The following is a 26,021-nucleotide window of genomic DNA, read 5'->3' as shown; positions in this document are numbered from 1 at the left end:
GGGGGACAATTGGACATTGCCATGCTTCTTCCCTAGGGGCAACGGCGGCTCCAGGCAAGAAGCCCCAGCAGTTCCAAGCCCACGTCCCTGCAAAGACCCAAGTTGCATTCACCTACAAGGAGCTAGCTGTCCTCCCGAACAGGAAGTTGCCTCTGCTACTGTTTGCTCAGCAGCATGTGGCACCAAGACAACTTGGCTGCAGGGCTGATAAGCTGCTCTGGGGCTGGGCCCAGAGCCAACCTATTTACCAACAACAGAAAACTGAAACCCTGGAGCTGGCACCCAGAGCCTGAGAGAGCTGTTTACCCACCTGTCTGCACGCTGGGGCCTGGCAGCATGAGCACGAAACACCACAAGGGTCTCCACACATTGGTCTGGGTGCAAAGCTCCAGCCCCTTCCCTCATGAGGTGAGGAGATGCCACAGCCTCCCCTGGGCCTGGGCTCAGACACTAGGCAAGATGCTTACAGGCAGCCCAGAACTACTGCCTGCCAAGGGGATAGCCCACAGCATGGACCCTGGGAACCATGGTGACGGCAAGATCCTGGCACCAGGTACTGAGCAGAGCCTGCTGGACAAAAACCATTTCAGCACAAGCTAAGTACTACAGCAGGAAGTGTCCACATGGACTCAGCCTTTGCGACTTTCTGGTGCCAAGACACTGGGTAGAAAGTACCAAACTCCCCCAAAGGAAAGGGCTCAGACCCCAGCTGTACCCCAATAGCAGTGGGGCTTAGCTGGTTCCCTGGCACATGTGTGTTTGGGTCTCAAACCAAGTTGACTCAGGTAATGTAGCAATTAGCCCAGAAGAGCCTGGATCCAACCCCATCACCAACCTGCAGCTCTGGCTGGTTTTGCTGCCAATGAGCCTCACAGGGGTGGGGAAACTCACATCAGGCTGCAGGGCCCTGAGTGCACCATGCCTTGTGGGTCCATCCACCACATCCTCTTGACCTTGCATCCTGGGCCAGGCTGTAAGCCCTTCTTTTCCAACGCTGTCAGCAAGTGGAGGCAGCTGCTGGAGCCCTGGGGAAGACCCCACATAGAATGGGAGCACCTGCATCAGTGGCCTAGGGCAGATACGAGATGGAGCCCATGTCCTTGCCAGTGAAGGGGAACAAGGAGCTGGGCATGGGGGAGAAGGGCAGTGGGGGCACAACAGACAAGCACTCCCAGGTAAGAACCACTGCTCTGGGCTCCCAGGCACAGCATACATCACCATTACAGCCATTTATTCCAAGGCAGGGCTATACAAAAGGACCAATTTATCTTACGGGTGAAACAGGCAGAGGTGCTAATTACAAGGAGACTTAAAAATTACAAGGAGGGGTGGGGTTATATACAGGAAGCCATTGCTGTGCTGTCACAGAGCAGGTGGCAGCACCCCAAGGAGGTTGTTACTGCTGCAGCCAGGATACCAAGGGGCTCTGTGGAGGATTAATTTGTGGGATTCTAGTCCCCATGCTACTGTAAGGGCTCCAGGCTCTCATTGCAGGGGTCAAAGCCTGGAAAGAAGGCAGATTAAGGGATGCCTACTGTGTATGAGTGGGGTATGGGACCCCCAGGACTTAAGAGGCTGGATAGTGCAAGTGAAGTAGCAGGTGACAGGTGGGAGAGGCTGCAGCACCTGTGCTCACCCTAACCCAGGGCCCCATGAAGCTCAGAAGTCCATGGGATCTCCATGTGGCACAACCCAGAGAAGAGAAGACAGGTAGAAATGAAGAGCCACTGTTGCACAATAGCCAGGTTCCTGTGCTGGGTGGGGGAGGAGGGGATGGTGGCTCCTCTCCCAGTAGGAGTGCTATTTCACTGCGCTTGCTGGATGAGGACATCGGACAGGTCCTCCACACCCTGTAGTCTCAGGTTCTGAAAGACAAGAGAAAGCCAGCTCATGCTGTGAGCTCTTGCCCCCAGCTCCCACTAAGCTAGACCCATTTTCTGGTGTGACCTGAAAGACCCGAGCGTGTCAGGGAGAAAAGTATTAGCTGTCTGACATGCAGGAGGGACATTTCAAAGAGCTCATGGATCAAGTCTGACCTGGCATGGGCCCAGTACAGAGTCACAGCCATTCCCAATCTACAGTGTTGCTTCCACAGCAAAGCCCATTGAGATTTGCTTGAAGGGTCAGGAGCCTGGCCGGGCAGTGCTTGCCTTTGGTCCATCTGGCCCCCATCCCACCTGATCTCCCCTCAGTTTTCCCCTCTAGCCTGACCCAGTAACAGTGGAACAGCTGTGAGCAGAGTGCAGTGACCACATCACCTGCGACTGGGACAGAGCTGGACACAATAAAAAGGCTCTAGAGCTGTGGGGTCTCTGTACTCCCTGCCGCACTGGCTGCTCTGCTTTATGCTTGCTCCCTCATCTGCTGCATGCCACATGCATCTCTCCATACCATGCCCCAGCTTGCCCCACTGGCCAACACCCCTGCTGTAGAAGGCACTCCCAGCAGTTCAATGCTATGCCATGAAAGCTGCCCAAGCAGCAGGGGGAAAGCACGCAGGAGAGGCTTTAGGAGGTGACATCTGCCCACTTCCATCCCACTCCTCCATGGTCTGAGACAGCCTGAGTGACACTTGTACTTTCCTTGTGGATCAGGTCCTAAGCTGAAGCAGCCACATTTGTGCCCAGATCTTGGAAGCAGAGACCACCCCCACTCCTCTCCTTGCAGCCACCAGGGGACATGGACTCACCTTCTCATTGGCCAAATGCAAGAGGCAGGAGAAAGCCAGAGGGATGGAGAGGTTCTGCGCCATCACGGAAGGCAACCTACATTCCAAAGTGTGGTGGAGAGGGTTAGCTGGCAGCTGGAGCCACAGCAGGGGAGTCCATCCTGCTTGGCAGGTCCCAGACCAGTTCCAGCCAGCCTGAGGCTGCTCCCCTCATGAGAGGCACTGCCCCACACCCCTGCAAGCCAGCCCATAGAGTACCAGGGTGGAAAGGCTCTCCATCTAAGAGAAATGGGTTCCCTTAGGAAGTGCCCAGGATCCAGCCAGCTGTCTTCAAGGAAGCAAACTAGACAGCAACTCTGGCTCTGGTTATTTATCCACATTGAGCAGCAAGTGCAGCTCTGAAGTTCAAAACCCCTCCATGTTACGTTTATGCTACAACGCACTTGTAACTGCACCACAAATAGGGAAGGTGGTGCACTATTGTATGGACCATGAAATGGGCAACAGTGCCCCACATACCTGTGCGGCAGCTCCTTTGTGAGGTTACTCAGCACCTTCTCACCCATTACCACTGCCGCTACCTCTTCCTCCGCGTCTTTGCTCTGCTCAGAGAGAAAGATGACAGGGCAGCGCTCAGACACTCAGCTCCACTATCACCATATACCACAAGTGTTCACTCAGAACCTCAGAGTGCCATTTTGGTAGACAGTGGCAGGCACAAGTCATCACTGGGGAAACAGCTTTTTCCTGAACCAGCCCTGCCTGGTGTCCTCCAGGTGGGAAATGGACACAGCTCTTTCTAAAAGAGTGTCCTCAGGCCCTCACTGTTCAACATCTCCATCAGCAACTTGGATGAGGGGATGAAAAGCACCTTGTTCAAATTCATGGATGACACTAAGATGTGGGGAGAAGTTGGCATGCTAGAAGGGAGGGACAGGCTGCAATTGGATCTGGACAGGTTACAAGTGTGGGAGTATGAGAACAAGATGGGATTCAATACTGACTAGTGCAGGGTACTGCACCTGGGGAGGAAGGACCGGCACCATACCTACAGGTTGGGGAACTCCCTTCTCATCAGCACAGAGGCAGAAAAGGATCTTAGAGTCATTATAGACTCCAAGATGAACATGGGCCGCCAATGTGGGGATGCAATCAGGAAGGCTAACCACACCTTGGCATGCATCCACAGATGCATCTCAAGCAGGTCCAAGGAGGTGATCCTCCCCCTCTATGCAACACTGGTCAGGCCGCAGTTGGAGTACCGTGTCCAGTTCTGGGTGCTGCACTTCAGGAGGGATGTGGACAACGGGGAGAGGGTCCAAAGGAGGGCCACTCGCATGATCAGGGGGCAGCAGGGCAGGCCCTATGAGGAGAGGCTATGAGACCTGAACCTGTTCAGCCTCCACAAGAGAAGTCCAAGAGGGGATCTGGTGGCCGTCTATAAACTGGCCAAGGGAGACCAGCAGGTATTGGGGGAATCCCTGTTCCTCCGAGCACTACTCAGAGTAACAAGGAATAACAGCCATAAGTTGACAGAGAGTAGATTCAGGCTAGACATACTTCACTGTCAGGGCAGCTAGGATCTGGGACCAACTTCCAAAGGAAGTGGTCCTTGCTCCTACCCTGGGGGGTCTTCAAAAGGAGGCTAGATAATCACCTTGCCGGGGTCATTTGACCCAGTATTCTTTCCTGCCCGTGGCAGGGGGTCAGACTTGATGATCTGCTCAGGTCCCTTCCAACCCTACCAACTATGAAAAGGAGCATCTCCCCTCAAAGAGCCACAGGCATCATCCACAGCCTCATCCAGGCTTTGGTAAAGCAGGAGGAGACCAAGTTGGCATCCTCCTTGGAGCTCTTAGGCATTTATACACATAGGAAATCCAGTGCAAGCTTAGAGCAGGCTTGATTAATCAAGTCTGCTGAGCAAGCGAGCTGATGTGCCCAGCACTGCTTTGCATGCATTCAGCTAAGAGGCAAAACGCACATCAGTGCTGAGAAAATGGTGGCAGTGAACTAACACACATCAAAGGTGTGTTGTACCAATGTGCATGTCACCATTTATAGGAATGCATACACTGCAGCATTTAAAAGCACCTGGTGCAGTGGCACATGCATGTGTAAAAATGCCCCTTATGTCTACAATGGATTGCCCTGAGACAGGCCAATCTATACCAGAGGGAAGGGGAGCAAGTACTACATAGGGCTTGAGAAGGTTGCATGTGCTGGTGACAGACTCCTCGGTGTGGCCATGCAGCGAATAGACAGGGCTCCCACATTACCATGTGGCAGGGGCAGCCTGACAAGGGGCCAGCATGTTTTATTGTACCTACCTCTGCCAGCGCTTGCTTCTGCTTGGCTTCAGTCAGGAGGTCCCACATGGTCTGCTTGAGTTTTTTCATGTCCATCTTCTTGGCCATCTTGGCATACTGAATCTCAATCTTGTTGACCTGAGGACAGACATGCTGGGCTAGGGTGGGGCAGAGGCCCCAATCAGAGGTGGGGGTGGGGACAGCAGACATCTGAACACCTTCCCGGACCGACTCCAAGCTACCCTGTGCCTGTTCTCACCTTTTTAGGCTCTGTGACCAGGTTGGACTCCCCGTAGGTCATGATGTCAGCCCTGTTGCCATCGATCTCCTGACTGAAGCCCTGGGCAATGTTGGCAGTGAGCTCGAAGTCCCCGATCTGACCCCCAAAGTCTGCAGGGTCATTGTCATCATCACTGTTGGCACACTGAGCACAAGGCAAAACCCAACATGGTGAGGGCACACGTGGACTTGAGCTGAGGGAGACTGTGTCCCCCAACCAAGTGGGGTGTTCTCCCCACATGCCCAAACCAAGCCCTTGAACTAGAGTAAGATGGACACATTTGTCCAGGGGGCTTGGAAATGAAGAGGGATCTTGTATCCATGCCTGGCAGCCTCTCTTTGCCTGGCAAAGTAGCTAACAGACCCCCTTTGTGTACATCAACATGTCTGTCTGCAGCCTTTCCTGCAAAGCACGAGCAAATGACTTCATGGAGACCCAACTACCATATTTTCCTCACATATAATAGGCAGGAAAGAACTGTATTCTGCCTTTCTGTATATTATATTCCAGGACGTACATGTGAGGAAACAAGGTACCTGGAGCAAGACAAACAGGAAAGACATCAAACAGGCAAAGGATGAAGGAAGGCATTCACAGCTGAATGGAATTCATGGACAACTACTAGCCATGGCCAAAGCTGGAGAGATGCAGGCTCGTGACAGGAGGGGTCTGCCAGAGCCTGGAAGAAAGTCCATGAAGTTTTCAGAGACCAAAACAGGTCACTTTACTGGCAACCCAAAACGCATGGGAAACCAGAAGAAAGACCTGCTCGAGGTATAGCTGTGTAAAAGGGAACAGAAGGTTTGTCACTGGCAAAGAAGAATAAGCCTGAAACAGTGTCTCAGCAGAGGTGGCCACAGAAGTTGGGAAGCTCAGAGTCAGCCTGACCTCAATATTATTGGAGTAGAGTGAAAGTATCATGTCTGAAGGGGGGTGGATTTTAGTCAAAGTAAAGACCCTGGCCCCATCCCAGTTACCTGGGAAGCAGGACAGAAGTTGGAAGCATCACTGGGGTTGTTGTAATCGTACTCTCCAATCTCATCACTGTGATCTGAGGAGCTGCTCTGCGTGGACATCCTCCACAGCTAAGGAGAAGACAGACAGTAACAGCTGGGTGAGACAGGGTGGATGGCCTATGCAACCCAACTGGGACAATCTAGCCATGCTCTCTCACCCCCAAAGGCACCCAGGTTCTCTCTTCTCCAAGTCTACTGCATCGCCTGCTCTCACATCCTCCCCTCTTCATCCCACACAAACAACCACAGCCTGCTAAGCATCAGTGATGGACTCCTCTGTATTTAAGGGACCTTCTCTTGCCCAGCTTCTTCTATCACTATATGCCCCTGCTGGAGAACCTTGGGCCAGCAGCTAAACACCAGCAGGAGCCAGAGAGACCACACACCTTGGCATCTGGCTTGAGGAAGAGCCTGTTGAGGCTGCTGGGATCATAGTGGAAGTCAGCTGGGAGCGTCGTGCTCTTCTTGTTCTGGCTTTCAAGGACAGATTTGGCCATGGTGGTAGCTGCCTGTTGAACGTCATTGCTGGGTTACACCAGGGCTGGTTCCAGATCAAGCACCTCAAGCCTCAAGGAAAACCACCTCAGACCTCTCCCGCTTCCCAGTATGTGGGAGCTCCAAGTTCTAACCTCAGTGCTAAGTTGCTTGCACATCTAGAGCTCTAAAAACCAAGGATACAGAAGTGGATCCTCAGAGCTTCATGTTCCTCAGTAAAATAGGGGCAATTTAAGAGGAACCTTAAAACTAGCAGTGGTCCAACTACAAATTGAGGCTCTTATGAAAGGGAACAAAGTGGGGCACCATGGAAGGAGTCATCATTGCATTATTAAATATGTTATAAATAACAATGTTGACAAAGAGGTGAACACTGGGTCCCCTTCATTCCTGTTTGTCCTAGAAAGCTGTGCAAGAATAAGTTAGCTTCTACTTCATACGTACTTGCTAACTGTTCCAAGGGCAAATCTGAAGACACCCCCTCCCCCGCACTGGAAGGCAAAATTGGATCTAAAATACTTCGTTTCTGGAGGGGAAAGATACCAGGAAGAAGCCAGTGTGGCTTTCAGACCCCAGAGCTAGACACACTTGTAAGTTAACAAGCAATTAGAAAGTTCAGGGATAGCTTCAGAGTCAAAGTCTCAATCTACAGGTTAAAAAAAAAAAGTCAGAACCCATGCCCCACATTTCAGAGTCCAGCACATACCCTGGTCTCCTGGAAATAGGGTTCAAAGTTGACATCCTCATCAAAGTTGATTTCAAAGACTTTCTTGGCATTCTTCTTCCTGATCTCTTTATCAGCACCTGCCTCCACTATGAAGAAAAGGCGAGGAAGGAGTGGAGAAAGGGGAGTTACAGGTCAGTTCTGGGTGCAGGAGAATTTAGACAATTTGCGAGTACTGCTAAAAATTCTCTCACTGTTCCTCAGGGAAGGGTCAGGCAGAGGGAGACACTCCACACTCCTCTCCAGATGAGGAGAGCTTCTCTGCAATAGCAGGGAAACTAGACTCCAAAATGGCATCAGCCTTTCTATTCTACAAGCAGAAAATTGCTTGATCTTGGACACCTGAGGGTGGCTGTAAGCTACACTTGGATTCTGTATTTTCATGCCTCCAAATTCACTCTTTGTTTTTGGAAGGCCAGATACAAGTTCTCTCCAGCATCATGGCCCGTTGCCTGCCTCCTGGGAACACAGAGCATCCAGAAAGTGTGACATCCTGGGAGTGGCAGCAGGAACTTCCTGGTATTGCAGAAGAGCAACCATGCTAGACCCCAGACCCTTGTAAGGACAGTAGCAAAAAACTGTTGCTTACATGAAAGCATATTTATAGTAAAGATGTTCCTGTAAGTGTGTTGCCTGCTCCTTGGCAGAGATGCATGGGTTCACACGTGTTGTGCCCCCAGGAGCTGAAGACTCCCCAGTGAAGAGCCAAGAGGTAAGAGCTGAGCAGAGAGAGAGGGCAGGTGAGCGCAGGGACGCTTGTAGAGAGCTGAGGGCATGCCGCACCAGCTAAGTGGACCCAACTCCCGCCCCTCAGTCCCTACTTAGCCGAGCCCCACAGGGAGCCCTGCGAACAGAGAGCGGAAACAGGTGTGGCCCAACTAAGGCATGGAAGTTCGCACAGAGAGGCACACAAAAGGCACCCAGAGGGCTGGTCCAAGAAAGTAGCCTGAGCCCAGAGGCCTAAAGAGCAGCTGCTGCTGAGATCAGGGAAGTACAAAAAGTACCTCACACGCATGGCAGTGACCTGCCATGCCCATCAGCTTCTCAAAACCAAGACCTCCACTTTGACAGAGCCTACAGTCCTGGCCCTGGACTGCAGGGGCTGCCTGGTGCAGCAGCAGCTGCTGACATGCAAGAATGGGAGCACCACCACATGTGGTATGTGCTCCTTAGGAGTCCCTGGAGGGGCAAGCGTGGGAGCTTGAGGAGGGTGCAGAGCTGATGTACCTCATCAGGGCTCATGAAGATTACATTGACAACTACTGCCAGGCCCTACTCCAGGGAAATGTAGGAAAGGAAGAAAGTGAAGGAGGAGGAGGAAGAGGTGGCCACAAAGAAGACGGGCCACAAAAACACCCCCCCCCCCAAGCTACCTGGAAAATGATGGTCTCCAGGTCTAGAGCATGCAGAGCTAGGGCCACTCCTCCCCTACCACTGCATAACAGGTACACTCCCCTCACTACGCACAAGGAGACATTGGAGGAGGAGGTAAGTATTCCCACCCCTAGGAGGAGATGCCAGGTGGTGCTAGTGGGGGACTCCTGAGGGGTACGGAGGGACCTATCTGCCGGTGGACCCCTTAGCCTGAGAGGTCTGCTGTCTCCCAAGACGTTGCGGAGAGGATCCTCAGGCTCATCCGTCCCTCTGACTATTACCCCATGCTTCTCATCCATGTGGGAATGAATGACATGGCCAGGGGTAACCCTGACCAGGTCGTGAATAACTACAACGGGCTGGGCTCAAGGGACTAGCTCAAGTAGGTTTTCCTGGGCACAGACCCAGGAGGGAAGGCTGCATGGAAGAGGTTAACAGACACCTCAGACAGTGGTGTTACCACAAGGGGTTTGGTTTCTTCGACCACAGCATGCACAAGAGACAGAGATAACTCTTAGGACAAAATGGCATTCACCTCAGGTGGAGAAGTAAGGCCCTGTTCTCAGCCAGGATGGCTGATCTATTGGACAGGGCTTTAAACTAACTTTGCTGGGAGACAGGTAAACTCCAAGTGGAGCATGCCCAGGGACTGGCACACAGGAAAGTTCCCTTGCGGAGGACAGTAGAACAACTGTTTTTGAAAATGCTAACCAAACAGTTCTCCCACAGCATCTCAGGAAATCAAGGGGGTCAGTTGGGGGCATCAGCTGCCTGTACACCAATGCCAAGAGCATGGGGAACAAACAGGAGGAGCTAGCCCTCTTGCTCCCTAGTGGGCAATGTGACCTGGTAGGGATCACAGAGACCTGGTGGGACTCCTCACATGACTGGAGCATAGCCATAGAGGGCCACACCCTGCACAGAAGGGACAGAGTAGAGAGAAAAGGCAGAGTGGTAGCTCTCTACATGAGAGCAGTATACCTCTCTGGAGGCCGACATTGGCTCCAAAGATAAGGAGTTTGAAACCCTCTGGGTCAAGCTTCAGGGGGGCGAAGTGAAAGAAACCTAACTGTAAGCATTTACTACAAGCCACCAAACCTAGGGGAGGAGCTGGATCTGTAGTTCTTTAGAACTGATAGAGGCCACACACGCAAGGGACTTAATTGTCACGGGTGACTTCAATTACCCATAGACTGGAAAGAACGCTTGGCTAGGTCAGATCATTGTTTCCTGACCGTCTGTAATAGAGGAGCTCTTCCTGACCCAAGAAGTGCAAGGGCCAACCAGAGGTAATGCTCTCCTAGACTTGGTCTTGGCCAAGGGAGATGATCTGCTGTGTGGCTTGAACACTGAGGGTAACCTGGAGATCAGCAACCATGAAGTTATCAGGTTCACTGTCCACTGCAAGGTCGACAAATCAACCAGCAGGATTGAAGTCCTGGACTTCAAAAATGCTAACTTTGACAGGCTCAAGAGCGTTAGTAAGGGAGGCAATGCAGGACCACAAAGGGAAGGCAAACGGGGTGCACAAAAAGTGGCCATTGCTCAAGGATATGATACTCAAAGCACAAAAGAAAACCATTCCTGCAAAGACGAAAGGTAGCAGAAGGGCTGGCAAGCCCTCCTGGCTTAATAGGGACATTGCGGTTCTGTTAAAAAAAGAGAGGTGTATGCACAATGGAAGCTAGGGATGGTCCTCAAGGAGAACTATACAACAGTGGCCAGCACTTGTAGGGAAATGATCAGAAAAGCCAAGGCAGTGACTGAGTTTAGGTTAGCCACAGAAGTCAAGGACAATAAAAAGTCCTTCTTTAGGTATGTAGGCAGTAGAAGGAAAACAAATGGAATTGTGGGACCCCTGCTTAACACCTTGGGACAGCTAATAACTGACATTCAGGGAAAAAAACTGAACTCCTGAACGCCCACTTTGCTGCGGTATTTCACCAGATCAAGGGGAAAGTCAAGTGAGATAAGGCTTACAGGGGAAATGCCAGGACTGACAACTTCCCCACTGTGGATGCAATACCAACCAGAAAAGCTAGACATTTGTAAGTCAGCAGGGCCAGGTGGACTTCATCCAAGAGTGCTGAAGGAGCTGGCTGAGGTCACTGCAGAACCTCTGGCAAAGCTCTTTCAGAATTCATGGCACACAGGGGAAATCCGCAAGGACTGAAAGAAGGCCAACATTGTGCCCATCTTCAAGAAGGGGAAGAGGGAGTACCCGGGCAACTACAGGCCAATGAGACTAACCTCCATCCCAGGGAAAATCCTAGAAAAAGCTCATAAAAGAATCTGTGTATCATTCAGAATCTTACCTTCTCCAATATGCTTGCAGAAGGTAAGATTCTGAATGACAGCCAACATGACTTTGTCACAGGTAGGTCTTGTCTTACCAATCTCATTTCCTACAACCAAGGTCTCTTGCCACCTGGACAAGGGAGACTAAGTAGATGTTATACACCTAGACTTCCAAAAGACATTATCTAGTATCCCATGATACCCTTGTAGGAAAAACTGGAAGATTGTGGGGTCAGCTGCTTGACGGTTCAGTGGGTGGGAAACTGACTACAGGGTAGGACCAGAGAGTTCTCTGGAACTGATCTGTGTCATCCTGGTGCAAAGCGGCCAGTGTCCCTCAGGGGTCTGTGCTTGGACCAGTGCTTTTCAACATCTTTATCAATGATTTGGATGGGGGAGTGAAAAGCTTGCTGGCCAAGTTCACGGATGACACCAAGTTATGAGGCAGCGTGGTCATGTCAGAAGATAGGCTGCAGATACAGGTGGACCTGGACAAGCTTGAGAGTTGGGCAGACCAGAACTAGATGAAGTTTAACACTTCCAAGTGTAATGTGCTCCATCTGGGGGCAAACAACCCTTAGCATACATACAGGCTTGGTGGTGATATCTTGACTTGCACCACAGCCAAAAGGGATTTAGGGATAATGATTGGCCATCCAATGAATAAGCCATCAGTGCGATGTGGTGGTCAGCAGGGCAAATAACACGCTGGTATGGCATCAACCAATGCATCTTGTGTAAAACTAAGGAAGTGATACTCCCATTATACTTAACACTGGTGAGACTGCAGTTTCATAGTGCTTAGGGTTGGAAAAACCTAAACAGATCATCAGGTCCAACCCCCTGGCCTGGGCAGGAATGGGTGCCGCGGTCGTATCACCCCAGCCAAACATCTGTCCGTCCTCCTCTTGAAGACTCCCAAGGTAGGAAAGAGCACCACTTCACTTGGGAGCCCATTCCAGACCCTGGCAGCTCTGACTGTAATGTCTCCTGATGTCCAGCCTGAGCCATCTCTAACTATTTGTGGCCGTTATTCCTAGTAACTCCATGTGGTGCCAGGGGTAACAGAGCCTCCCCCAATTCTCACTGGTTCCCCGTAGTGAGTTTGTAAATGGACACCAGATCCCCTCTCAGCCTTCTTTTGTGGACACTGAATAGGTTCAGGCCCTTTAGCCTCTCCTCGTAGGGCCTGCCCTGCTGCCCCTTGACCATGCAAATGGCCCTCCTCTGGGCCCTCTCAATGCTAACCACGTCCCTCTTGAAATGCGGTCCCCAGAACTGGACGCAGTACTCCAACTGCGGCCTGACCAATGTCACATATAGGGAAAGGATCACCTCCCTGACCTGCTTGTGATACATCTGTAGAAACATGACAAGGTGCAGTTAGCCTTACTGACCACTTCCTCGCATTGGCGGCTCGTGTTCATCCTGGGAGTCAACAATGACTCCAAGATCCCTTTCTGCCACCATGTTGACAAGAAGGATGTTTCCCAGCCTATAGGTGTGTTGCTGGTTCCTTCTCCCTAGATGCAGTACATTGTACTTGTCTGCAATGAACTCCGTCCTATACTCTTCTGCTCACCTCTACAACCTGTCTAGATCTAGCTAGATTCTGTCCCTTCCCTCCAACGTGCCCACTTTGCCCCACAACTTGGTGTCGTCAGTAAATCTGGACAGCGTGCATTCCACGCCCATGTCCAGATCACTGATAAAGACTGAGCCCTGGGGGACTCCACTGCCCACATCCCTCCAGGTCAAAAATGATCCATCCACCACTACTTTCTGGGTGCGACCATCTAGCCAATTTGCCACCCATCTGACTGTGTAGGCCTCAATGCCGCAGTCACCTAGATTTTTAAGATTGGAGTACTGCATCCAGTTCTGGGCGGCACACTTCAGTAACAACATGGAAAAACTTGAGAGGATTCAAAGAGCCACCCATTTGATCAGAGACTTGCAAGACAAGTGATATGAGGAAAGGATAAGGGACCTGGGGCTCTTTAGCCTAAAAAGAAGGTTGATAGGGGACTTGATAGTGGCTTACCGCTATATCAGAGGAGTGCATCAGGAGCTCAGTGAACAACTGTTCACTAGGGCATCCCTGGAGAAGACCAGGACCAATGGATACAAACTCCTGGAAGGCTACTTCAGGCTTAATACCAGAAAACTCCTTCACAATCAGGGTGTCCAGACTGCAGAACAGACTCCCTCCAGAGGTGGTACAGTCACCTACCCTGGAGGTTTTCAAGAGGGTGACTGTCTAAGTCTCTCTCTGGGGTCACCTAACCCCAGCTGTCTTCCTGCCTAAAGCCGGGAAGCTGGACCAGATGATCTGCGAGGTCCCTTCCACCCCTAACAATCTATGAATCATACCATAAGCCTCATCAAGAGGCCCCAGACAGCAGATGGGAGCTCATCTCACCCTCAACTGCTTCAGGGGTTCCTCAGCCAAAAGCTACTGTCTCATAAACAGCTGAGGGAAAGTTAACATTGAACAGTATGTAGTAGAGATCATCTCCACTCTGCCACAATCACCCTAGTTGTGAAACCTTTTCATGGGAAAGAGGAGCTAGAAGAGCCATCATGTTCTCACACTGGTTAGAAGCCTAACTGGAAAGCAATGCATGCTATGCTATGTAGGCCCTATGCCTACACTTCTCATTGAGTGGCTAGGATGCCAGCCCTCCACAGTTGCATAAGCTCAGACCCAGATCCATAGTCTGAATGGCCTATCAACATACGTACATTTATGGCGAGGTTTGAATCTCCAGTGCTCTGGGCCAGCCCACATTGACATAATCTGGGGGCTGAAGTAAGAATATTCCCCAGGTTTCATGGAGAGGTGGAGGCACATGGTGGTGATGTCTCCCTCACCCAGAGGGACCACGTTCTTCCTGGAAAGAGAATGCAAGCTGATATAGTTAGAATACAGGCAAGTCATTCCATTCAAAAGACACCACTGCCCAATGCAGGGGACAGCAGGACAGGCATGTCTGCCAAACAAGATCTCATTCAGATATGGGTTGCTCCTCCCCACTGGCTTCCCAAGTGTTAGCACAGACAAACCTCAAGACACGCCCCAGTTTTGGAGGGTTGATTTATTACTGATCTGGATGCCAGCATAGAAACTTCAAGCAAGCATACAGACAACATGAAATGGGAAAGGATTGTGAACATGTTGGAGGATGGGAGCACAGTTCAGAAGGATCAACAGGTTAGAAAGCTGGGCTGGAGCTGACAGGATGAAGTTCAATGCTGATAAAACAAGGTGCTGCACTGTGGGAAGAATAATCAAAACCCCCAAAACAAATTGGGTGACACTTGGTTGGATGGCAGCTCTATGGAGGATATGAGAGCCTTGGCAGACCAGACTTGGTAGGAGTCTGAAGTGCAACACAGCTGCATAAGAGGCCAATGCAGTTTTCAGATGTACCTAATGTTTCTACTGATGCATGTCATGGGAGGTAACTAATCATGCCTCTAGTCTGCACTGGTTTGGCCTCACCTGCAGTACTGTGCATAGTTCTGGGCTCCACATTTTAAAGAGGACATGGAACAGTTGGAGAGGGTCCAGGGGCAGGTGACAGAGGATCAAGGGCTTGGAAGGCAAGTCATACAAGGAGAGTCTGAAGGAGCTAGGTATGTTCAGCTTGCAGACAAGGCAGTTGAGAAGACATGATAGCAGTCTTCAAAGGTTTGAGGGACTGCCATAAAGAAGCGGGGGGAGGAAAAAAACCTATCTTGCTGCAGAGGAGGACATGGACCAATGGCTGGAAGTGGCAGCAAAAGATTTAGATTAGATCTCAGAAAAAGCTTCTTTCCCATTACAGCAGTGAGTGAGTGGAATAGATGCCCAGGGGAGTTGTGGACTCTCCTTCACCAGAGGTGTTCAAGAACACTGGACAGGCCCCAGCTAGATGTAGCTATGCTTATGCTCCAGTATTTTGGGCTTTGCTAGTTGCCACATGGGGCTGAAGGGAATTCTGTCCCCACAATCCTGTTGCTGCATGCATCAGAGGCCTTAAGCCTACCTCAGAGACACCAAGTGTTGGTTGCAGCCCAAGCTGGAAATGACTGGGCTATGCCAATGCTTCTGCTGAGACTTAAAGCCAGAAGGTCTTGCCCTTCCACTCAGGGTTAGACCAACACCAGATTTGGGGTCAGGAAGAAATTTTACCCCATGGTCAGATTGGTATGGAGTGGGGAGAAGCGGGAGGATTGCCTTCCCAGGAAGAAGGCCATGCAATCCACTACAGACTCTCTGTAGCAGCTGGACGTTGGCTACCATGGTCTACCTTCTTCCCTCATAGCAGGTTTGGGCATGATGTCTCATGTTGGGTCAGGTGTGACTGCAGTTTTGCTAGGAAGCTGGCCAATGGATTTAGACAGGATGGTTTGGATACAGGCCATCCTGCTTTAGGCAGGGGTTGGACTAGATGACCTATCAAGGTCCCTTCTAGCCCTTTGTCTCCAATTACTGGGCGGCATGTGTGTATCTGGTAAGTATGTGTGGTAAAAGAATTTTAACTGCATAAGGTATTTAAAGCATTTCAGAGGCTGGGCGGAGCCTTTTGAGGAGAAGGCAGCACAGCTGAAGCAAACAGGGTAAGTCACCGAGGCTTATTCCTAGAGCAAGAAATCCCTATGACCTACAGTCCAACAATGCTACCCTTTCAAACTACTCACTTCGTGCCTTCATGTGCCATCTTGAAGGCCTCAGGATCCTGTACAAATTTGCCCAGCTCCCCTGCCATTGTCCTGTCTAGCAGGTCTGCGTCGAAGTCATCCATCACAGGGGCATCAGCGCAGTTGTCAGGCTCATCCTCCACGTCAGCGTTGACATCGAACGCCTGGTCACTCTTCTTAAATTTTTCCAGCAGAGCCGACACCGACTGCAGCTCAGGAACAGCAGCCAAAAGCAACAGGAAAAGAGCATGAGAGGGGAAAAAGCGAGAAGTTACATACTCCAAGACAGGATTCGATACCAGGTCACATGGACTTCCAAGGTAGGGCACTGTTAAAACACATGTTTAACACCACAAGCCACAACAACCAAGGCTGGTGACATACTAGTTTTCAAGTGGTCCAACTACAGAAAGTTGGTTAATGCAGGCAGCCTCGAAGCCTGCTTCTAAAAGATTTGAGCAAGGCTTTGAGGAGGTTACAAGCAGCCCAGTTAAACAGAACAGAAGCAATGAATGCACCAGCTAAAGCAGTGGTAAGATCACATTAAAACTAAGCAAAATGCCTGGGAGGAGACATTATACAATAAGAGCTTGAGATCTTCACAGTGTATCTAAGGGTGTATTTGTAGTTTTGGCTTAAGTGCGTTGTATTTGAGAGCAAGAAATCCACAGTCCCTTCTCACCTCCCTCCCTCTTTTCTTAGGGAAGTAGTTAAAGAGACTTGTGAGGAAAGGTGGTAACAAGCCAATTCTAAAGTGGTGACAGAAGAACCCCGTTTTCCACTCTGAGCCATTCCAAGCAGCTTGGGTTGGTCTGAGACCCAATCCCTCAAGGACACAGAACAAACATGGCCTACAGTCCCCAAGTGAACAGATGCAGGAAAAAGCTCCCCATTTTCCCATCCCAAAGAGGCCTTTCATAGAAACAGAGGAGCCTGGCTGGAAGGGACTCCAGAGGTCACTGTCTAAACCCCTGCCTGAAGGGGATCAGCTCTGTGCAAACTTTGGTAGACTACAGCTCATGTGGGGCACAAACTACTCCTGACAACTCATGTACCTCAACAAACTCACCTCGCTGTGAGATTCGCTGTCCCATTCGGTGAACCGGAGGCTAGCAAGGGAAGGGCAGATGGGACGGTTCTCAATGCACTTCAGCAGGAGTGCTAGGAGGCGACAGAGTGCACAGAGCTAAAAAGTAACTGTTACCAGAACAGCTTGCCTCACCCCAATACCCAGAAGCTTGGGTATTGGAGAGGGAATGCCAACTCCCCCCCCCCCAAAAAACAAAACAAAACAAAACCAACAAAAAAAAACGTTATCACTACTCTTGGTGCATCTCTACAGAGCATTCTAACCTTGGTCACCCACCAAGTTGAAGCACACAGCGTAACAACTGTTATGCTACTTGGAGAAAATGCAGATTTCCCTGCCCTGCAAAGGAAGACACGGATTTTTTATTTTAAAAATAGAGAAACCTGCAGATTTTGCACTTTTGCAAATAGCTCTCTACAGAAGGGCAACAGGCAGTCAGGCAGGGGCAACCTGGAGAGCAGCTCCCACAGGTTGGGGAGGGAGAAATTGACACCCCTACAGGGAGGGAGCTAGGCAGGACTGGGACTACTGCCCAGCTAGGGAGCATGTAGGGCTTGGGGCTAGAATGTACAACTACAGAGGCCAGGCAAGGAGCTAGATAGGGCTACAGGCAGCTTGTCCAGTGGATGGGGAGGGGTGGGGACAGCTTCCAGGCTGCTGCATGCATTGGCAAGGCATCCCCTGCCCATGTACCAGTAGTAAGGGACACAACCTCATCCTGCCGCCCTTGCTCCAGCTACATAGGCAGGGGATGTCTCACAAGGGCAGCACAGAGCTTACAAAGCCAAGGAGCTTTCCTGCACAGCTCCACTTTACCCTGCTGTGTCAGTCACACCTTCAGGGCTGCAGAGGCCCTGGGGAAGGACAGCAGGGTGGGAAACCCAAGCCCACAGAAGGCAGCCTGCCTCCACCCTACACAGATCTGGGGGTCATGGTCCCCCCTGCCCCCACTGGGTGTGCATGGAGCAGCAGAGAGCTGCCCCTTCCCCCCCTGTCCCCAGTGCCTGAGCCCACAGCAGGCAGGCAGCAGCAGGGGGGAAGCCAGGCTCCATGCTCTGCTGCAGCAGCTATGCTCCCGCAGGTGGCAGCTGGGATTTGGGTGCTGCTGCAGGACGGCAGGGGGCTGTGGACCTGGTTCCCTGCCCCCATAACCCTTACACTGTGGCTCCCCTCTCTGTCAGGGCTGAGGAGCTATAGCTTGGGAGTGAGGGGCCTGGACCTGTGTTCTGTGAGCTAAGGGGGCCAGAGGAGCTCTGATTTTCTATGATAAAAAACCCAAAAAACTCAAATACCAAGACCTATAGGTATTTATTTTATATTAGTGATTGAGGTAGTGGTAGGCTTCAAAATTGCTTTAAAATTGTAAATGTATCAGTTGAACACAATGTTCTCTTGATATCTATATATAGTGGCCTTTCATTTAAAAACAAAACAAGAAAAGCAGAGAATTTGCAATTTATCTATTTTTAAAGTCAAAGAAAACCAGGATCCCTGGACAGGACAAACTCTGTGGCTAGCCAGGGATCTAAGATGTGAGCCTGGAGACTGATTATACTGAGTAATGCCTGAATAACAGAGCCAAAGAACCCACAGCCAGATAATCCAAGTAAGCCGGCTGGCACTGAAACCTGAACAGATTGTTGAGTGCCCATTGCGTTGGGAGATAATGAGCAGAAGCATTTACTGCTGAGCTTGCACAATGCCAGAGCTCACACTATCGCGTACATTTTTCCTCTCCAAAACACTAAGCTCGACAAAACTGAGGTGTATTTTCTGAAGTGGGAAACCCAATTTCTACACTGGAATAGAAGCATGGAGCTGCTGGAATGGCCATCCAGGGCTCTCCTCTCTGGCAGGGGTAGAGTTCAGTTAACCCTCTCAAAAGCCACTGATTAATTGGTTGTGCCACCAAAAGTTGCTGTAAAAATTCAGCAGTAGCTGCAATGGTGCCAAGAGGTTGAGCCCAAAGCAGCCAGTGAGCTAGCTGAGGGTGTGCAAGCTGGTCTGCATTCAGCTTTTGGCTGTGACTTTCCTTCATTCTGCTTTCCCAAAACAAGGTGTGGGTCATATTCGAAAGGAGCATGCTGCAAGAGACAAATACAGAATCATGTGCACTTACAGTTAACGTCTGCCACCTTTACAGGTGCAGAGCTCGGGGACTCAAGCATCATCTCTGAAGATGAGAGAGGTGTGACCTTGGATTCGAACTGGAGCTCGCTGCAGTAGCTGTGGATGTGTAGTGTGCTGAGGAAGATGCCAACCATGCTACTCTCATCAAAGGAGGCTGCTGATTTCTGAAGCATGGGATCAACCTGTATGTGAATGTAAGGGGGGGTGGAACAGGGGGGTGAGATAGGGGCAAAGAAACCTCAAGCATGAATTTGAAAGGAGTATCATGCTTGCGGCTGGATTGTGTTTGGGCTAAGGCAGAGCTTGGGAACTCCACCCCGACTGCGCAGTACAGAATGGAGAAGAGCACAAAAGAAAAGCTTGCTGTGATTGTAACAAGATCATACATGAAGGTCAAAGCCACCATCTTAAGAAACAGGCCCAGTGGAGCCAAGGAGGAAGACAGATCAACACAGCAGCCAAGCCCTTTGGTACCCACCTCACATTTCCAATCAGTCTCCGGGACGTTGAGGTTACTTGGGTTCTGCTCGATGGTTTTGTAGAAGTGCTTCTTCTTCGTGGGAGCTTTCTTCCTGGCTTCCAGGGTGGCAGTTCCATCTAGAAACACAAGACTACTGAGGTGGGGGGTAGCTAAGCTGCTCTGGAGTTGGCCGAGGTGCTAACAGAAGGCTTCAGCTCAGTGCAATTCAGTCACAGGCTGTCACATGTGGACCCGCCTCTCCCACAAGTTTGCTTCCCATTCCCCCAAACCTCAACCATGCCCTAGGGATTTGTTGCAAAACTATTGCAGGTTCAAGTGCTTTGGAGAAAAAACAACTAACTGCATTACAGTAATTCTAGGAGCAGAAACAGATGTCCTTTGTGCCATCGTGAAAATTGTTATGGTGGCACAAAGGCCAAGCAGAAAGTATGTGTCCCTTGTCACACCACAAATGCCCCGAAGCCAGAGCTGTAATGAAGGGGGTATCAATCTCTGCTGCTACTTTGCAGTAGATGTCTCTTGCTTTTCTGGCATGAGAGCGCTGGCAGCCTAGAGCTACCCATGCTCTCTAGCTGCCCTGGGCAGGTGCTCTGGGGGCTTGAGGGGCCCAATCCTGCCCAGGATCAGACCCCTGAAGCACCGAGTGCTGGCCCGGCCTTCCCTGCTTATAGAGATGTGATCCCAGGATCTCCAGGGTGCATCTCAGGGAGCAGGGAAACTTGAACTTTGCCTGCCTTTCAAGACCCACCCTGAAGATCCCAGGAGGTATTTCTCAGGAAGTGATCCAGCATAGAAATTCCCAGGGTGCACAGGACTGGGCCTATCAAGCACCAAGGAAACATGTTACCTTGTGTCCTGAAGTATCCATGAGCAAGATAATGGGGGATGCGATTCACCCGCTAAAAGGACAAAATTCTGTACAGCTAATCCATTTCATTTGGATACATGTTGGGTTGTTTTAAAACAAAAGCTCATGTAGGAATGCCCAACCTACTGGTCATCTATTGTATCCTGCACATCTCTTCCCATCTTTTTCACTCACTAGTGAATACTGCTTCCTGTTTCATACAAGAATGAAGCCACAGACTGTTCTTGAACATTGCCTAGAATGAAGCGGTATTCATTCCGTGGCAGTCGCTGAGCTCAAGAACCAGATCCCTCTCCTCTGAACAGAGCTAGCATACCCAAGTCTTGACCATCCTCTTCTCTTGTAGATTGGGAATCTTTGCCCAGCCCACCAAGGACTTTGTAGACATCAGCATAGACAGCGTCCACACGGACGGCATAAATCTTCGCGCTGGCATCCAGGGTGCCAGCTGCCATCTGTGTAATGGAAAGGAGGTGGTCAGGGAACATGAAGGATGTAGGATGGACAGCTAGGAAGGGTCTTGCCTCACTGGGATGAGCTGTCAGCTAAAGTTGAAATGGGAGCTGCAAACCCAAGATGCTGCAAGGCATTTGCTTTATACCCAAGTCTGACAGGAGAGGAGAGGAGCAGAAAGCAAAGGAAATACTGAAATAATTGGGATTGTCTAAAAGAGAAGACCAAAAGGGAACTTCCGTCTTCAAATACTTGAAAGGCAACTGATGACGGAATAAAACTGGCTTCCCTCTGTGGCCAGAGAGCAACAGCCTTAAGCTGCAGTAGAGAACATTGAGACTGGAGATGACGAGAACCTTCCTGACTGACAGTGACCCAGCATTGGCACAGGCTGCCCAGAGGGGGGAAGGGACCTCCATCCCTGGAAATGTTTGAGAGCCAGTTGGACAGAGAATTGCCTAGGATAGTTTAAGTGTTCCTGGAGCAGGGGCTGGACTAGAAGCCCTTGTGATGTCCCTTCCAGCCTGACTTTCCAGTGATCCTAAGGTACTGGCAGGCTTTTGAGTGGCCATTAACTAGAACCTGTGCTTTCAGCATCACATGAGTAAGCATTTCATGGATTGTTCTTTACTCTTGAGTCTGAATCACCCAAGTACGCTTCTCCTAAGCTACTCATGAGCCAGCCCCAGCCCAGAGAAATGCTTTGGGGATGCTCAGTAATTTCCATGGATCTTAATTCCTCCTATAGCTGGAGTTACTACTTCAACAGGAGAAGAAAGGTCCTCTCCATTATCTACCAGCTCTGGACTGCAGAGTTCGTACAGAGTCTTGTTACCTTTCCTTTGCCCTGGATATATTTGAGCTCATCTCCTCAAGCAGATACCAGAGGCAATAGGGCACTGAAGGGATCAGACAGTACAGGACCTCTCACCTTGAAGTTGGTGAGTTCGGAGTCCTTCTGCTTGAGGATCTCTGCCATGTAGTCAATAAGATGCAAGCCAAAGGCATTTTTTGTGGTGATTTTCTGTAACAGAACAAAACAGGAGCTTTTATTTCTGGAAAAATGGCATAATTCAAATCTACAGCATGTGGGGAATCATTTAATTGAGGTGTTCCTCAAGGAATCTTATTCTAATACTAGTCAGTTTCTATCAAGGAGCTGAAAGTAAATGCCTTGTTTTCTCTTATCCACCCTGGAATAACACACCCTTTGTTTTTGATAAGCAAAATGAAGGGGAAACTAAAATATCCCCCCCACCCCCCCGTCATAGCTGCACAGACAGAGGCTGATCTTCAGCTGATTCTCATGCCCTTTTCTGCTTAATTGAAGCTGAAAGTCTAGCTGCTGCTGAATACTGGTTTCCACAGGTGGATCTATGGTTGAAAAGAGCTAAAGGGCCTCCAAAGCTGTGAATAGGCGAGAGACCCAAAGCAGGCAGTAGACGACAAGACTGTCCTAAGAAAGATTAGCTTGATTACTGGACCATTATGACTATGAAAGAGAAATGAGTTATCTTCTCTGGAGTGAAAAGCAATGAGCCATTAAGTCAATGGACCACCACAGGTACCTGAATAGTAATGCAAGAATCAGAAGCTGGGTGTTACTAGACCAGGCAAAAAGTCAGTCATCTTGCGTAATACACCTGTCCCATTTTGAGGGAGAGGACCAATTTTTGGGAGAAAAAAAGGCAAGCCTTGTCCAAGAGAAAAGGTGGTATTTCCTTTCCCCAGTTATCCCAGAGCAGGACCCCATCATCCTAGGGACATGGAGACTGTTCCAGCCCAGAAGGGCTCATAATCCACAACACAGATGCTTTTGCCTCCCCCCTCTAGAAAAACCACCCCCTCCCAACAGTAATCCAGCGGGAATCCTAGAACTCCTGTTGCTGCCTGCCTAAAACTAATCCATTTTAAATGCTCCCAGCCCGAGGAATAACAAGCTGGCCATCTTTAAAGCTGCCTCAAGCCACAGCTTTGAACTCACATTCTCTGCAGACAGCTTAATGCAGGTTGAGTAGTGATCTGAAATCTGAGTGTTTGTCAGTCTTGGGATCACCGGCAGAGAAGTGTCTGCCTGCCTGAAGGAAGACGAGAACCTCTGCTTTAGAGAGCTCAACACTGGGCACCTCCAGAGAACACCACAGGTAAATGTCGTGTCCTGGGCCACATCTGCCCCAGAGAGCTTCTGGAGGGCCAAGGGCCTCAGGGATGAGATATGTAGCAGGCAACCCCACCAACCCAGCCTGAGGTACAGATCATATCCCCCAACCAAGAAGCAACCATGGTTGGGTTTGTGCCCCCTGCCTAGGTTGACCACATGTCCCAAACTGTCCTGCCTGGCCTTGCTCCTGGGAGCCGTGGGGCGAAGTGCACATGCACAGGTGTGTGGCAGCAGGTAGGGCCAGAGTAGCTGTCGGGATGTGCTGGAGAACATGGTGCCTTTGTCATAGAAGCTAACCAGGCAGATGGGTGTAAGGCCAGGGCAGGCAGAGCCAGCCCTGGCCTTACACCCAACCCAGGGGCTCATGGCTAGGATGCAGCTGTAGGTGCTGGAACAGAGCCAGAGCCAGAGCCATGAGTCAGACAGAGCCCCTGCAGCACCCCCACAAGCCCGGCTGACACTGCGGCCCTAGCTCTGGTGAGAAAAGGCACCATGCTCCCCAGCATGTCTCCCCATCCCAGATTTACCTAAAATAGTTATGGTCACCCTGCCCCTTAGTCCTGAATTATGCTCGTCAGCCCATCCCCTTAACCCCTTATCACATCTGTGTCTGCCCACCCACCCTGCTCCTCCTCCACCCCAGATCACGTCTGTCTGTCCGTCCACCCTGCCCCGCTTTAACCCCGGATAATTTCTGTCCCATCCCTGCCCCTTTAACCACCAACATGTCTGCCTATCATTCCCACCCCTTAACTCCAAATCATGTCTGTTCATCCATCTTCCCCTGCTTTAACTCCAGATCAGGTCTGTGTCATTCCCCCTTCCCCCCCAAACCCAGATCATATCCCTCCATTATCTCTTCCCTGCCTCTTTAACCTCAGATTGTGTCTGCCCTCGCCCCACGGGTGGAGCTCTGCAGCAGCCCTCTTACCTGATGGCAGGGGACTTGACCAAAAGGGGCGACTCAGTGCTGCTGAGCTGCAGGTCGAGGATGCGGGAGCGCCGACGTTGCTTCCTCTCCTGCTCATCATCATTCCTGGCCAAGTTCTCCAGCTCAGGGGTGCTGCCAGCACTCAGGGCCTGGGGCCGGGTGCTGGGGGACACAAACACACTATCAAAGGATGGGGCGGTGCTCGGGGAACGGCCAGCAGACTGGGGCGTTGAGCTCATCTTTGCTGTAAGGTGAGGGGATGGGATGGAAGCAAGATAAAGTTTTTTTTTAGGGAATCAGTGACCTCCAGCTGCCCCAGTGAAACTCCACAGACCTCACCTACCAAGGCAACCTGCCCTCCTCCCCAAAGCAACCCCCAGCTCCTCTACTTCCTTGCAAACACATCACCCTCCCCTCCCAATCAAGTGGCTAAAAAATGCAGTGTGCAGATAGGATAGTGGGGGCCATATTTCCTTGCAGCTTCTCCCAATTCAGTGAAGTGCACCCTCCCCTCCACACCGTATTTCAAAATTTAAGGGCACCCCCTCCAGTCCCGTATTTCCTTACAGACACACCTTCTTTACCTCAATCCAGTAGCTGGAAACTGCACTAGTGCACAGATACACAAGGAAATAGGGCCCCACTACAGTGTTTCCTCACAAATACACATTCCACCCCCAGTTCCGCGGTAATTTCAATGCACAGATACACAGGGAAATACGGCCCTGCCACAAGCACAAGCAAAGGAGCTGGGGGAGACCCGCAGCAAGAGCGCCTCGACCACTAGCCACCTGCCAACCAATCATCAGCGAAACCTTAGCATATTCCCGCCTCCCGGCCAATCAGCGAGGAGGTCTCGCCGCACAGTGAATGAGGTAGTCGCTACCCCCCAACCCCGTTTAGCTCGCGGCACTCGCGCTCTCCCCTCTGCTCGCCACCGGCACCACCACCCCCGATCGCCCCTGCATAAGGCCGAAACCCCAGCCCCGCTCACATGCTCCGCTCCGACCACGAAAGCTTAGCCTCTCCCGATCCGCCTGCGCTTCCCTGTTCAAACAAGCGCGCGCCACCCCACCGCGCAGGCGCCAAGCGGATCGTGTAATCACGCTGGTAACGGCTCCGGCGTTAGGGGCGTGGCCTGCGGTAGGGAGCAGCGCCATCTTGTTCGCGTTCGGCCGCCATTTTGTGCGGCGTGGGCTGAGGCAAACTCTTCACACCGTCCTTTTGCAGGGCAACCCTTCCTATCCCTTCAGGTAAATGCAATTTAATGCTGTTACAATTATATATTTTAATTATGACAAAATATGACAAACAGGGTGCTGTTGTTCACCGAGTCCCAGGTAAGACTACTTAGCCAGGAACCTCCATCTCTGAGCAGGAGACAGGAAACCAGCAAAATAAAGTCCTGTATGTATATATAGTGCATAAACTTGTGGAACTCATTGCCATAGGAGGTGGTGGAGCAGATAGCATAGCCACATTCAACAACGGGCAAAATAAATCTAACTGATGTGTTAAACTTGTTGGTGTCACTGGGCATAACCCTAGGTAACTCAGAGGGATTGAAGACCACGAGTGTCGATGAAGCCCCTCTGCTCTAGGCCCAGGCGAGCCAGGCCCCCCCTCCCCGAACTTTTTGTAACCTCCTGTAACACTGAAAAACAGGATGGGTAGTAGGCAAGCTGAAACTCCCTAAAACCGTTATCTGTGGAATGCAAGGGCACCGCTCAGAGAGAGAAGGGAGGAGGGGAAAGGGGGGGTGGGAGCCAGCTAGTGGAAAAATACTGCTGGAAGTGACCAGGGTATAAATATACACTGTTGCAGGGCTAGGGGCGCAGGATCTGAGACAATACAGTCTCCCTGCGCCTTTTACTTGAGCTCAAATAAACTCTGTCTACTTCTCCCCCAGTGTGTTTATTGGTGCGACGCACACCGGGCAATGAACCCAATTGTTGCCTCCCTCGGGCACCTTGTGCCGGCAACAAACTAAAATAAATAATCCAAAAATAAAAGCTGGATTTACACACACACACACACACACACACACACACACACAC

The 26,021-nt window shown here is 50.8% G+C and overlaps 1 protein-coding gene across 1 annotated transcript; it reads right to left on the bottom strand.

The window, feature by feature from the left end:
• Positions 1–1,206: 1,206 nt before the first annotated feature.
• On the bottom strand, positions 1,207–25,124 carry NCAPH (non-SMC condensin I complex subunit H). The gene is made up of 18 exons (XM_019539812.1): positions 24,959–25,124; positions 23,965–24,208; positions 22,857–22,950; positions 21,804–21,896; positions 20,736–20,874; positions 19,549–19,667; positions 19,060–19,252; positions 16,920–17,011; positions 15,851–16,056; positions 13,910–14,058; positions 7,475–7,581; positions 6,660–6,782; positions 6,235–6,342; positions 5,237–5,401; positions 4,999–5,115; positions 3,188–3,270; positions 2,690–2,765; positions 1,207–1,865 (listed from the first exon to the last, which is right to left on the bottom strand). The coding sequence occupies exons 1-18, from the start codon at positions 25,122–25,124 to the stop codon at positions 1,806–1,808; spliced, it is 2,334 nt and encodes a 777-aa protein (XP_019395357.1). The 3' UTR covers positions 1,207–1,805.
• Positions 25,125–26,021: the final 897 nt, after the last annotated feature.

The sequence above is a fragment of the Crocodylus porosus genome, unplaced genomic scaffold (genome assembly GCF_001723895.1).
Source record: "Crocodylus porosus isolate Cpor-Errol unplaced genomic scaffold, CroPor_comp1, whole genome shotgun sequence".
Lineage (NCBI taxonomy): Eukaryota > Metazoa > Chordata > Crocodylia > Crocodylidae > Crocodylus > Crocodylus porosus.
Note: the sequence above shows the minus strand (reverse complement) of the source record. Positions and strands in the feature narration are given on the sequence as shown.